Here is a 14,504-nt window from a genome sequence, read left to right on the forward strand (position 1 = left end):
TCTTTAAAATATGTTTAAAACTACTTTTTTTTTTTTTGAGACAGAGACTCACTTTATTGCCCAGATTGGAGTGCAGCAGCATGATCTTGACTCACTGCAACCTCCGCCTCCCAGGTTCAAGTGATTCCTGAGTAGCTGCGACTATAGGGGTGCACCACCATGCCCAGCTAATTTTTGTATTTTTAGTAGAGACAGGTTTCACCATGTTGGCCAGGCTGGTCTTGAACTCCTGTCCTTAGGTGATCCACCCACCTAAGCCTCCCAAAGTGCTGGGATTACAGGCGTGAGCCACTGAGCCCAGCCTAGAACTACTTTGAAAGTCAAAATAGTTACCATTCTTTGAGGTTATCTGAATGCATCTTATAACACTAAACAAAGTTTTCAAATTTGGAAGTACAAAGGAGATTACAAAAGAACACCCAAGGAAATAATAGGGAGAAAGGTTACACAGCTCTGAACTACTGATTTACTTACAGGTACATAAAACTGGACACTAGTTCTCCTTATTCCTTTATAATTACCATAGGCTGCAATAACAGATGAACTTGTTTTTTTTATTCAATTTATTCTTGACAATATAAAAAATATGAATATCACATAAATATATGAATATATTTTCTACTGAAGTCAGTTGAAACTATAAAAACTAGTTATCACTAAAACTTCTTGGCCCCAAAAATAAAAAGTTATACTTAAAGAATACATTTTAAAGAACAGTCTATAGTTGTCCATGTACCATTTATACTCATGTAATTGCCTCAAACTTAAATCTAAGTAAACACCTATAAATTACACTCTCTGAACCCCAATTTGTAATCTTCTAAGACCCCATCATTCTCTATATCTTTTTGGCCATGCAAATAACTATTGTTATTTTCCTTTCTATAAGATGTTAGTTAGAATACCCTCTAGATTTCTGGGTTCCACCAAAGCTCTCCAGTCCAGTAATTCTGGCTTTTCTTCCAAGCTTTCCAAAAGTCTCCTAGAATCATCCAAGGCTTCTATGCAAAGATACTTTCCTCCCAAGACTAAAAAGAATAGCAAGTCCAGAGTTACAGGAGAATGATATCCTGAGAAAGTGTCAAAATTGCCTTCTGATTTCCAGGAAGAGTAAACCAACGAATACACATAAAGAAGAAAATCAAAATACTACTCTATGCCTTCTTCAGGGAATTAAACTTTGGTTTGGGGAGCCTGACTCTTCTACTCTGACTCTCAATCTCTTATCTGTTCTTCAGGGACTCAAAAATTCTTCCTGAAAATTAACCATCACTAGTTCTAGGCATTTCAAAGGACTCCAACACATTTTTAAAAATAAATGTTTATGTGTTTGGCATGTTATTTTCCCCTTATAAGGTTCCATGAAGGCAGAGTTGTATTACTTGAGAATCACACTGCAACAAATAGTACACTACTAATACGGTTTGGCTCTGTGTCCCCACCCAAATCTCACCTTAAATTGTAATAATCACCACGTGTCAAGGGCAGGACCAGGTGGTGGTAACGGATCAAGGGGACAGTTTCCTCCATGCTGTTCTTGTGATAATGAGTAAGTCTCATGAGATCTGATGGTTTTATAAGCGTCTGGTATTCCCCCTGCTGGCATGCATTCTCTCTCCTGCTGCCCTGTGAAGAGGTGCCTTCCCCCGTGATTCTAAGTTTTCTGAGCCTCCCCAGCCATGCAGAACTGGGAGTCAATTAAACCTCTTTCCTTTATAAATTACCCAGTCTCAAGTTTTTCTTCATAGCAGTGTGAGAAAGGACTAATACAGTAGACTAGTACCAGGAGTAGGGTGCTGCTACAAGGATACCTGAAAATGTGGAAGTGACTTTGGAACTGGGTAACAGGCAGAGGTTGGAACAGTTTGGAGGGCTCAGAAGAACACAGAAAAATGTGGGAAACTTTGGAACTTCCTAGAGACTTGCTGAATGGTTTTGACCAAAATGATGATAGTGATATGGACAATGAAGTTCAAGCTGAGGTGGCTGCAGATGAAGATGAACTTGTCCTTGCTGTGCTTTGGCAAAGAGACTGGCAGCATTTTGTCCCTGCCCTAGAGATTTGTGGAACTTTAAACTTGAGAGAGGTGTTTATGGTATCTGGCGGAATAAATTTCTAAGCAGCAAAGTGTTCAAGAGGTGATTTGGAAGGGGGGATTGCTCTTAAAAGCATACAGTTTTAAGCATTCACAAAGATATGGTTTGGAATTGGAATTTATGTTTAAAAGGGAAGCAGTGAATAGAGGTTTAGAAAATGTGTAGCCTGACAATGCAATAGAAAAGAAAAACCCATTTTCTGGGGAGAAATTCAAGCCAGCTGCAGAAATTTGCATAAGTAACAAGGAATCAAAAGCTAATCACCAAGACAATGGGGAAAATGCCTCCAGGGCATGTCAGAGATGTCGGCAACCCCTCCCATCACAAGCCCAGAGGCCTAGGAGGGAAAAATGGGTTTCCTGGGCTGGGTCCAGGGCCCCTCTGCTGTGTGCAGCCTCGGGACTTGGTGCTCTGCACCCAGCCACTCCAGCCATGGCTAAAAGGGGCCAAGGTACAACTCAGGCCATGGCTTCAGAGGGTACAAGCCCCAAGTTTTGGCAGCTTCCACATGGTGCTGGGCCTGCAGGTGCACAGGATGAGAACTGAGGTTTGGGAACCTCCACCTAGATTTCAGAGGATGTATGGAAATGCCTGGATGTCCAGGCTGAAGTCTGCTGCAGGGGCAGGACCCTCATGGAGAACCTCTGCTAGGGAAGTGTGCAAGGGAAATGTGTGGCTGGAGCTCCCACTGAGTCCCCACTAGGGCACTGCCTAATGGAGCTATAAGAAGAGGGCCACCATCCTACAGATCCCGGAATGGTAGATCCACTGACAGCTTGCATTATGCATCTGGAAAAGCCACAGACACTCAAGGCCAGCTGTGAAAGCAGCCAGGACGTGGGGATGTACCCTCCAAAGCCACAGGGGTGGAGCTGCCCAAGGCCATGGGAACCTACCTCTGACATCAGTGTGACCTGGATGTCAGACGTGGAGTCAAAGGAGATAATTTTGGAAGTTTAAGGTTTAATGACTGCCCTATTGGATTTCAGAATTGCATGGCCTATATCCCTTTGTTTTAGCCAATTTCTCCCATTTGGAACAGGTATATTTACCCAATGCTTGTACTCCCCTTATATCTAGAAAGTAACTAACTTGCTTTTGAAGCAGGCTTATAGGTGGAAGGAACTTGCCTTGTCTCAGATGTGACTTTGGATTTGGACTTTTGAGTCTGGAATGGGTTAAGACTTTGGGGGACGGTTGGAAAGGAATGATTGTGTTTTGAAATGTGAGGACATAAGATTTGGGAAGGGCCACAGGCAGAATGATATGGTTTGGCTCTGTGTTCCCACCCAAATCTCACCTTGAATTGTAATAATCACATGTCAAGGGCAGGAGCACATGGAGGTGATTGGATCATGGAGGTGGTTCCCCCATGCTGTTCTCATGATAATGTGTGAGTCTCATGAGATCTGATGGGTTTATAAGCATCTGCCATTTCCCCTGCTGGCATTCATTCTCTCTCCTGCAGCCCTGTGAAGAGGTGCCTTCCGCCATGATTGTAAGTTTCCTGAGGCCTCCCCAACCATGCAGAACTGTGAGTTACTTAAACCTCTTTTCTTTATAAATTACCCAGTCTCAGGTATTTCTTCATAGCAGCATGAGAATGGACTAATACTACTTTTACACAGTAACAAATTTCAATGTCCAGTGGATCTATCCACAGAATACAGGACAACCACACAAAGTCTCATCTTCAAATTTAGAACATTAACACGAAACAATATGGTCTTATTATAATGAATAATATGTAATTAATAAATCCAGTAGAAACAAAGATGCTCTATAAATTATTTCCCTTTAAAGTCATTGTGAAACAAAAGCATAAATCCTGCTTACAAATACAGACACAAAACTATAAAAGATAAAAATATCCTGATACAAATCAGGGGTTGCCAAACTTTTCCTGTAAAAGACCTAACAAGTAAATATTTTAGGCTTTGATGGCTAACAAACAAAATGAAGGATATTATATAACTACTTATATAATGAGAAAAAATTCCATAATTCTTATCGATGCAATTCAAAATATTATAGAAACAATAACAGAGTACAACTTTCTGTAAGACAGGTTGACTAAGGAGAAGAATGAAACTCTTTTTAGGGACAATATTTCACTTAGTTGGGATTCAAAGTTAGTATTCCCTATCATCAAAATCAATCACAAATGTTCATACATTCTAATGTTTACCTTGAATACAATACATTTCATGTTTGAAAATGTCTACTTTTCAAAGTAGGTTAGGTGCTACTTTATACTGATAGTAGTCACAAGTATATGATTTCAATTCAGCATAATCATTGTTTGGAAGGCATTTAAAGGATTTACTCTTAGTATTTACATGCCATTATTTGCAAATTAATCATTCCAATTAAAGGTTAAATAAAAAGAGCCTCAACTGAACAGTTAAATGGAAATTTCCTTGGCACTTACATTGAGTTCTAAAAAATGCTGCTGAAACTGTAGTTTGAACTCAGAAAACATACCTATTGCAAACTGGGTAGGAATGGAGACCTTACTTCTTTGTTTTAACTTATAACAGCATGGAAAGCTATATAAAATGACTTGATATTACTTGTGATTCAAAGAATAGCGGTTGCCATTGAAATAACTTTACTGCAGTATTAGTTTTGATACAACAACTGTTTTGTCTTGTAATTTTAGGTTGAATTCATTAAGAAATACTATTGAGTCTGCATCACAAATTGATTTCTAAAGCCATTCAGCGTTCAATATTCAGATTGAGAGCAGTTTCTCACATTCAGAAAAATTTCAATCTCACTTCTAAATTCAAAAGTTTGCAATAAAGCCTTACCACTATTAAACCATCAAATTGCTGTACAGCAGGGCAAGTGAGAATATTCAGCTTCTATTTCTGACAAAAATTCCTAGAACTGACAATGGTTAAGTCCACAAGAGCAAATGTTGACACTACTGGTTCAAGATTACATGATAGATTCAAACATTCTCTGCAAAATACCTGCTAAGAAATAAAATAAGTAACTGTAGACTTCAAACATCTTACACTTTCACAGCTTTATTTGTCCACCTGAATTCTTTTCTATTCTATACAAATTTTTACTACCATCAGTTATAACACATCTTAGCAGACTACACTTCATTCAGGTTGCATGCCATTAGTGTTTTCTTAACTTTTTGAAATATTCTTATCTTTAGCTATTCTACACACACTATTCATTAAGATTATTTAACAACTTCAAACTCAGCCTTGACTTTTCAAATAAACAACTGAGCAGTATTGGTAGCATCTGTCAACTCATCAAAAGCCAAGGAAAACCACTCAAAATCATTTGCCTTGTTTTTTAATTGATTTGATGTCCTCAATTCTTTGAGCAACTCTTCTTGCCAAAAGACTAACAGTCTTAAGTTTACCTTCTCCAGACACAATTCTGCGCCTGTTGTAACCAAACACAATTTAGTTACTTCACTATTGATAAATGACTTCCTTGCTTGGCTAACAAATGAGCCACTTGGAAGTTTACTCTGGGTGCAGCCTGATTTTTATTTTCTAATTTTGTAAAGAAATTCTACTGGAATAAGATATTCCTTTTTATGTTTTCTCATTTTTCTGACCATTACTTTCCTATGAGTTGGGAATATTGTGATGAATGCAGAGTCTGGTAATATCAGTGTATATTGTATTTAACACAGCTACAGTATCACTGCATAATACAATGCCTTGTCATAACTCAATAATCCATGCTTCAGCATGCTTTAAAAGTATAACATTCCAAGTCTATTTTTTTCATCTTTTCTTGTTTTGACATGATGTGTATGCATTGATAATAAAGTAAAATGTCACAGCACTGTGATATGCATGGCACTTAAAACAGTGATTACAGTTCAGAAACAGCAGTGCAAAAGCAATGAGAATGCCACATGGTTTCTGTCACAACCCCTCAACTTTGCCATTCCAGCACAAAAGCAGCCAGAGACAATTTGTAAACAACTAAGTGTGGTTGTGTTCCAATAAAACCTTATATGTGGACAATGAAATCTGAATTTCATTTAATTTCCACATGTCACAAAATAGTATTCTTCTTTTGATTTTTCTTCAACCTTATAAAAATGCAAAAATCATTCCTGATTCATGAGCCATTCAAGAACAAGTGGCAAGCTGGATTTGGCCCCTGGACTGCAGTTTGCCGACTCTTGCTTTCAGCTTCTATCTTAATAATCTAGCAAGGGAAGCAAATTAAAACCAAAAGAAGCAGAAGGAACAAGGTAATAAAGTTGAGGGAAGAAATCAATGAAATAGAAAACAAAAACAAGAGAAAATTTCAATGTAGCCAAAAGCAGGTTCTTCACAAATATCAATAAAATGAATAAACCTCTAGTAGGATTGACCAGGAAAGAGAGAAAAAAAAAAATACACATTACCAAAACAAAAAATGAAGGAGGGCTATCACTACAAACCTTGGAGCTACTGAAAGACAAAAGAGAGTTTAATGAAATGGACAAATTCTATGATGGTCACACACCAAAGCTTGCCCAAGAGACAGAGTAGTTAATCTGAATGGTCCTTTATCAATTAATGAAATTGAATACAGAAGAGGTAGAAATATTTCCAACTCTTTTTTTTTCCTTTTTTTGCCAGAGTTCTTTTGGCTATCCAACTCATATTTTAAAGCCAGTGTTAGCCTTACACCAAAATCAGACAAAGATCTTATCAGAAAATTACGTATCAATATCCCTTACAAACATAGATACAAAAAATCTTTAAATTTTAGCTAATCAAATCCAGCAATATGTAAAATAGATAATGTATTATGACCCAGTGACGTTTTTCCCAAGAATTCAAGATGGTTTATTTTAAAACCAATCAATACAATTTTAAGAGAATAAAAATGAAACATTATAAATCACCTCAATAGATACAGAAAATGTATTTGACAAAATTCAACATAATTCATAAGAATGCTTAGCAAACTAAGAATAAAAGGCAATTTACTCAACCAAGTAATGGACATCTATGAAATACCTACAGCTAGCATATGTATTGTGAAAGACTAAATGCTCTCCAAGATCAAGAACAAGACAAGGATATTTGCTCTCACCCCTTCTATTCCACATTAGAACTGAGGTTCTAACCAGTGCAATAAGGCGATACAAAAATAAAAGGCATGCAGATTGGAAAAGAAGTAAAGCTGCTTTTATTTACAGAAAACACGATTGTCAGTGGAGAAAATCCTAGGGAATCTGCAAATAGCTCCAGAACTAATAAACGAGTTGTGTAAGGTTGCAGCATAAGAGATCAGCATACAAAAATCAATCTTATTTCCACATACAAGAAATAACTGGAAACTAAAAAGAGTAAAATCATCCAAAAAATATTAAATATTCAGGGATAAATTTAACAAAATATGTGCAAGATCTGTAACCTGAGAACTATTAAAATCTAAGAAAATTAAAGATGACCTAAATTAATAGATATGTGTGTATGTGTTTATGAATAAAAACACTCAATATGCGTAAGATGTCAAATTATCTTGAAAGTGACCCATAGAGTCAATGGAATCCCAATCAAAATCCCGGCAGCCTTTTTAGGAAAAATTGACAAGCTGATTCTAAAACTTATATGGAAATGAAAGAACACAAAACAGACAAAAGTTCTGAAAAACAATAAAGTAGGACTTACTAACACAGATGTATTCAGGTGGGGTACTTCTAAGGGGTTGAGGGGAAAAATGCCTGTTGGGGGTGGATGTCTACTACATGATTTTAAAATTTACTATAAAGTTACAGTAATCATGGCCGGGCACGGTGGCTCATGCCTGTAATCCCAGCACTTTGGGAAGCCGAGGCGAGTGGATCACCCGACGTTGAGAATTCAAGACCAGCCTGACCAACATGAAGAAACCTCGTCTCTACTAAAAATACAAAATTAGCCGGGCGCGGTGGGGCATGCCTGTAATCCCAGCTACTCGGGAGGCTGAGGCAGGAGAACTGCTTTGACCTGGAAGGAGGAGGTTGCAGTGAGCCGAGATCGCGCCACTGCACTCCAGCCAAGGCAACAAGAGCGAGACTCCATCTCAAAAAAAAAATAAAGTTACGGTAATCAAGACAGTGTGGAACTGACATAAAGGCAGACACAAAGATCAGTGAGAGAAACTAGAGAGTCAAGAAACAGATTCATACATACAAAGCTAACTAATTTTCAACCAAAGTGCCAGAGCAATTCAACGAGGGAAGGACAATTTTTTCCAGCAAAAGGGTCCTGAAACAAAGTAGCTATCCATATGCAAAACAAAAACTGAATCTCAACCCTTACTTCACATCACATACAAAAATTAACTCAAATGGATTACTGACCTAAATGTAAGAGTTAATACTATAAAGCTTCCAGAAGACAACCTAACCCAAGGTATTTTTTTTTTCCATCAGTTCCCCAAGCCCCAATTCCCATGGGGCAATTTGAAAAGGGCCATGTAACATCTGCAAAGGAAGTAGTCTGAATTACAGGAGAGGAGGCCTAAGCTTAGAGAACCTGAATCTATTAAGTTTTATGCTTCCCTACCCCTTGTTCCAAAGGGTATCTTCCAAGGCTGTAAGCAAACCTGACCTTTGCTCTGGAGAAAGACACTATCTCTTTCTACCCTCCAAGGCTGTTCAACTTGGTACCTCCCTTCATCCTGGGGAGCCCTTCTGCCTCCTCTATGCTGTCCTTTTTTTATGTATCACATGTCTTTCTCTTTCTTTTTTCACCCTCTTACCTTTATGGAGCACATTTTCTACAGTTGGGGGAAAAAATTTTTGCAACTGTGCATGTCTGTAAATACCTTTATTCTACCCTCATACTTCCATGAGAATTTGCCTGGCTACTGAATCTTAGTTCGGAAATAATTTTCCTTGAGAATTTTTATGGCATTTCCCTAATACATTTTAGGTTTCAATATTAGGTTAAGAAGACTGAAGTCATTTAAATTCCTAATTCGTTATATATCACTTCTTTTTCCCCTTTTCTGGAAACTTCTCTTTGACATGAGTTTTCTAAAATTTTTGATGATATGCTTTGAAATGGGTCTATCTGGGGTTCTTTCAATGTAGAAATTAATGTCTTTCCATTTTAGGAAATATTCTGAATTATTAAAATTTCTTTCCTGAATTTCATTAAAAATTTCTTTCCATTTTTTTTCTGCTGTGAAATGCCTTTTATCCAGGAATTAAGACTTCCTCAGCTGGTCCTCTAATTTTCTTAGTTTTTCCCTCCTTTTTTCCATCTCTCTGTCCTTTTGCTCTACTTTCTTGAAGACGTTCTCAACTTTATATTATAATCCTTCTTTAGAACTTTTTCCTTTTTTATTGAGGTATATAACTTAAAGTGCACAAGTCTTAAGTGTGCAGCTCAGTGACCTTTTACACTGTGCACATACACTGTGTACACCCCGGCAACACCCCTTCAAAATACAGAACACTTCCAACTCCCCAGAAGGATCCTTCATCCCTCCCAGTCAGTACTTTAATCACTATTCTGATACCACAGATGAATTCTGCCTGCTTTTTAAAAATCAGCTTTATTGAGGTATAATTTTCATACAATTAAATCCACTAATTTTAAGTGTACAGTTGATGAGTTTTGAAAACTTTATAAACTGCATAACCACCACTACCACCACAACAAAGGTAAAGAACATTTCCATCACCCCAGAAAACTCCCTTTTGCCACTTTGCATTCGACCTCCAATTCTCACCATGCACTCTCCTGTTCCCTTCTCCCTACACAGGCCCACCTCAGTTTACCGCGCCTCATTTTACTGCACTTCGCAGACACCATTTTTTTACAATTTGAAGATTCATGGCAACTGTGCATCTAGCAAGTCTACCGGTGCCATTTTTCTAACAGCATGTGCTCACTTTGTGTCTCTATGTCACATTTTGGTAATTCTCACAATATTCCAAACTTCTCCATTTTTATTACATCTGTTAATAGTGATCAGTGATGTTACTGTTGTAATTGTATTGGGGCACCACAAACCATGCCCTATAGCAAGGTGAATATAATTGATAAATACTGTGTTCTGACTGCTCTACCAATAGGCTGTTGCCCTCTCTCTCTCTTCTCCTCGGGCCTCCTTTTCCCGGAGACACAATACTGAAATTAGGCCAATGAAGAACCCTACAATAGCCTCCAAGTGTTCAAGTGAAAGGGAATAGTTGCATGTCTCTCACTTGAAATCAAGGGCCAGAAATGACTAAGCTTAGCAAGCAAGGCATGTTGAAAGCTAAGATAGGCCAAAAGGTAGATCTCTCGTGCCAAAAAGCCAAGTTGTAAACGCAAAGAAGTTCTTGAAAGAAATTAAAAGTGCTACTCCAGTGAACATATGAATGATGAGAAAGCAAAACAGCCTTATTGCTGATATGGAGAAAGTGTGAGTGGTCTGGACAGAAGATTAAACCAGCCACAATATTCCCTTAAGCCAAAGCCTAATCCAGAACAAGACCCTAATTGTCTTCAATTCTATGAAGGCTGAAAGAGGTGAGGATGCTGCAGAAGTATGAAGCAAGTAGAGACTGGTTTACGAGGTTTAAGGAAAGAAGCCTTTTCCATAACACAAAAGTGCAAGGTGAAGCAGCAAGTGCTAATGTAGAAGCTGCAGCAAGTTGTCTAGAACTAGCTAAGATCATTGATGAAGGTGGCTACACTAAACAACAGATTTTCAATGTAGACAAAACAGCCTTCTATTGGAAAAATATTTCATCTAAGGTTTTCCTGGCTAGAGAGGAGAAGTGAATGCCTGGGTTCAAAGCCTTAAAGGACAGGCTGGCTCTCGTGTCAGGGGCTGATTTAGCTGACGACTTGAAGTTGAAGCCAATGCTCATTTACTAATATGAAGATCCTAGGGCCCTTAAGAGTTATGCTGAAGCTACTCTGCCTGTGCTCTGTAAATGGAATAGCAAAGTCTAGATGACAGCACATCTGTTTACAGTATGGCTTACTGAATATTTTAAGCCCAACTTTGAGAGCTATGGCTCAGAAAAAAAGATTCCTTTAAAAATATTGCCACTCACTGACAATGCACCTGGTCACCAAAGAGCTCTGATGTAGATGTACAAAGAGATAAATGCTGTTTTCATGCCTGCTTATCCATTCTGCAGCCCATGGATAAAGGAGTTATTTCAACTTTCAAATCTTATTATTTAAGAAATACATTTTTTAAGGCTATAGGTGCCATAGATAGTGAATTCCTTTGATGAAACTGGGCAAAGTAAATTGAACACTTTCTGGAACAGAGTCACCCTTCTAGATGCCAATAAGAACATTTGTGATTCAAGGGAGGATGTCAAAACATTAACACTAACAGGAGTGTTACAGAAACTGATTCCAGTCCTCATAGATGACTCTGAGGGTTTCAAGACTTTATTGGAGGAAGTCACTGCAGATGTGGTAGAAACAGCAAGAGAACTAGAATTAGAAGTGGAGCTTGTAGATGTGACTGAATTGCTGCAATCTCATGATAAAACATAAACGGGGTAGGGCACAGTGGCTCACACCTGTAATCTCAACACTTCAGGAGGCCAAGGCAAAACGATCACTTAAGACCAGGAGTTCAAGACCAGCCTGGGCAACACAGCAAGACCCCATCTCTACAAAAAATAAAAAAAAAAACTTGAATGGATGAGTTGTTTCTTATGCATGAGCAAAGAAAGTGGCTTCTTGAGCTGCAATCTACTCCTGGTGAAGATGCTTGTGAACACTGTTGAAATAACAATAAAGGATTTAGATTACTACATAATCCTAGTTGATAAAGCAGCAGCAGGGTTTGGAGAGGATTGACTCCAATTGTGAAAGAACTGCTACTGTGGGTAAAATGCTATCAAACAGTATAATTGCATGCCATGGAGAAATTTTTCACAAAAGGAAGAGTCAATACATCCACCAAACTTTGTTGTTGTCTTATTTCAAGAATTGCCCTGGGCCAGGCACATTGGGTCATGCCAGTAATCCCAACACTTTGGGAGGCCAAGGCAGGAGTATCACTTGAGGCTAGAAGTTCAAGACCAGCCTGGGCAACATAGCAAGATGCCAATTCTAAAAAAAAAAAAAAAAAAAAAAATTTTAATTAGTCACATGGGCACTGAGAACGCGGGTCCACGCATGGGATCGTCCGTGCATCTAGCCTTTGCCCACACAGCTTGTTCAGTCATGGCCTCAGGTAATGCGCGCATGGGAAAGCCCGCCCCTAACTTCAAGGCCACATCCATGGTGGATGGCGCCTTCAAAGAGGTGAAGCTGTCAGACTACAAAGGGAAGTACGTGGTCCTCTTTTTCTACCCTCTGGACTTCACTTTTGTGTGCCCCACGGAGATCATTGTGGTCAGCAGCCATGCCGAGGACTTCCGCAAGCTGGGCTGCGAAGTGCTGGGCGTCTTGGTGGACTCTCAGTTCACCCACCTGGCTTGGATTAACATCCCCCGGAAGGAGGGAGGCTTGGGCCCCCTGAACATCCCCCTGCTTGCTAATGTGGCAAGACGCTTGTCTGAGGATTATGGTGAGCTAAAAACAGATGAGTGCATTGCCTACTGGGGCCTCTTTATCATTGATGGCAAGGGTGTCCTTCACCAGATCACTGTTAATGATTTGCCTGTGGGACGCTCATTGGATGAGGCTCTGCAGCTGGTCCAGACCATCCAGTACACGGACGAGCACAGGGAAGTTTGTCCTGCTGGCTGGAAGCTTGGCAGTGACACAATTAAGCTCAACGTGGATGACAGCAAGGAATATTTCTCCAAACAAAATTAGGCTGGCCAATGGATAGTGAGCTTGTGCCCCTACCTAGGTGCCTGTGCTGGGTGCCCACCTGTGCCCCTACCTAGGTGCCCTGTGCTGACCCAGAAAAGGCCAGACCTGCCCCTCCAAACACCACAGTCTGGGACCCTGGAGGGCTAGGCCAAGGCCTTCTCATGCCTCCTCCTGGGAGTTGAATAGTGACGCCCACTCCCGAGCCGGCCCAGCAGCACACAGGCCTAGAGGTGACCAATAAAGTATTAGGGACAAGAAAAAAAAAATTAGTCACATGTGGTCCTAGCTACTGAAGAGGCTGGGGCGGGATGATAGCTTGAGTCCGAGAGTTTGAGGCTGCAGTAAGTTATGATCGCACCACTACGCTCCAGCCCTCCAGCCTGGGTGACAGAGTGAGACCCTGCCTCTAAAAAAAAAAAAAAAAGAAAAAAAGAAAAAAGAAAAGGAGGAGGAGGAAGGAAGAAGGATGAGGAGGAGTAGGAAGAGAGGAAAAAGAGAAGAAGGAGGAAGAAGAAATTGCCACGGCCACCCCAACCTTCAGCAACCACTACCCTGATCTGTCAGCAGCCATCAAGATAAGATCCCCTCACCAGTAAAAAGATTAAGACTTGCTGAAGCTCAGATAATTGTTAGCATTTTTTAGCAATACAGTCTTTTTCAACAACAGATGCTGGCAAGGCTGCAGCGAAAAGGGAATACTTATACATTGTTGGTATGGAAAGCAGTTCAGAGATTTCTCAAAGAACTTAAAACGGAACTACCATTTGACCCAGCAGTCCCATTACTGGGTATATACCCAAAAGAAAACCAATCATTCTACCAAAAAGACACATGCACTCGTATGTTCACTGCAGCACTATTCACAATAGCAAAGCCATGGAATCAATCTCGGTATCCATCAACAGTGGATTGGATAAAGAAAACGTGGTACATATATACCATGGAATACTACATGGTCTTAAAAGAGAACAAAATCATGCCCTTTGCAGCAACATGGATGTAGCTGGAGGCCATTATCCTTAGCACATAAATGCAGGAACAGAAAACCAAGTACTACATATTCTTACATATAAGTGGGAGCTAAACACTGGATACTCCTAGACATAAAGATGGCAACAACAGACACTGGAAACTAATAGAGGTGGGAGGGAGGCAGGCAAGGGTTGGAAAACTATCTTTTGGCTACTACACTCACTCTCTGGGTGACGGGATCATTCATATCCCAAACCTCAGCATCATGCAATATACCCATGTAACAAACCTGCAGATGTACCCCCTAAATCTAAAATAAAAGTTAAAAATTTTTAAAGTCTTTTTAAATTGAGGCATGTACATTTTTTAGACGTAATGCTATTGCACACTTAATAAACTATAGTATAGTGTAAACATAACTTTTATATGCACGGGGAAACCAGAAAATTTGTGTGACTAGCTTTATAGCAATATTTGCTTTACCAAAATGGTCTGAAACAAAGCCCACAGTATCTCTCAAGTATGCCTGCAGTTTTTTCAGTTCTAGAATGCAAAATAAATAAACTCATATGGTATATACTCTGATTTCCTTCATTTAGAATAATGCTTTTGAGATTCAACTATGCCCTTATATGTATCAGTAATTACTTTTTTGCTGAGTAGTATCCCATTATA

General features: G+C 39.3%; 2 protein-coding genes across 5 annotated transcripts in view; one reads left to right on the forward strand and one right to left on the reverse strand.

The window, feature by feature from the left end:
* The window catches only part of KATNAL1 (katanin catalytic subunit A1 like 1), a 98,418-nt gene that overhangs the window by 74,777 nt on the left and 9,137 nt on the right, over window positions 1-14,504 (reverse strand). Inside the window, exon 1 of one of the 4 annotated variants that reach the window (XM_055359746.2) lies at window positions 53-410. The exons of the other annotated variants lie outside the window; for them this stretch is intronic. The gene's annotated coding sequence lies outside the window, so the exon portion shown is untranslated. Of the gene's footprint in view, window positions 1-52; window positions 411-14,504 lie in introns of those variants that run through there. 4 annotated transcript variants of the gene reach the window in all.
* On the forward strand, window positions 5,691-13,133 carry LOC129526190 (peroxiredoxin-2-like). The gene has a single exon (XM_055359748.2). It carries the CDS (start codon window positions 12,138-12,140, stop codon window positions 12,855-12,857), a length of 720 nt encoding a protein of 239 aa, XP_055215723.1. The 5' UTR covers window positions 5,691-12,137; the 3' UTR covers window positions 12,858-13,133.

Source organism: Gorilla gorilla, chromosome 14, assembly GCF_029281585.2.
Source record: "Gorilla gorilla gorilla isolate KB3781 chromosome 14, NHGRI_mGorGor1-v2.1_pri, whole genome shotgun sequence".
In the NCBI taxonomy this organism is placed as follows: domain Eukaryota; kingdom Metazoa; phylum Chordata; class Mammalia; order Primates; family Hominidae; genus Gorilla; species Gorilla gorilla.

Excerpts from the sequence above, each read along its gene's own strand:
- LOC129526190 (XM_055359748.2), top strand. The coding sequence starts at position 12,138 with ATGCCAATTCTAAAAAAAAAAAAAAAAAAAAAAATTTTAATTAGTCAC.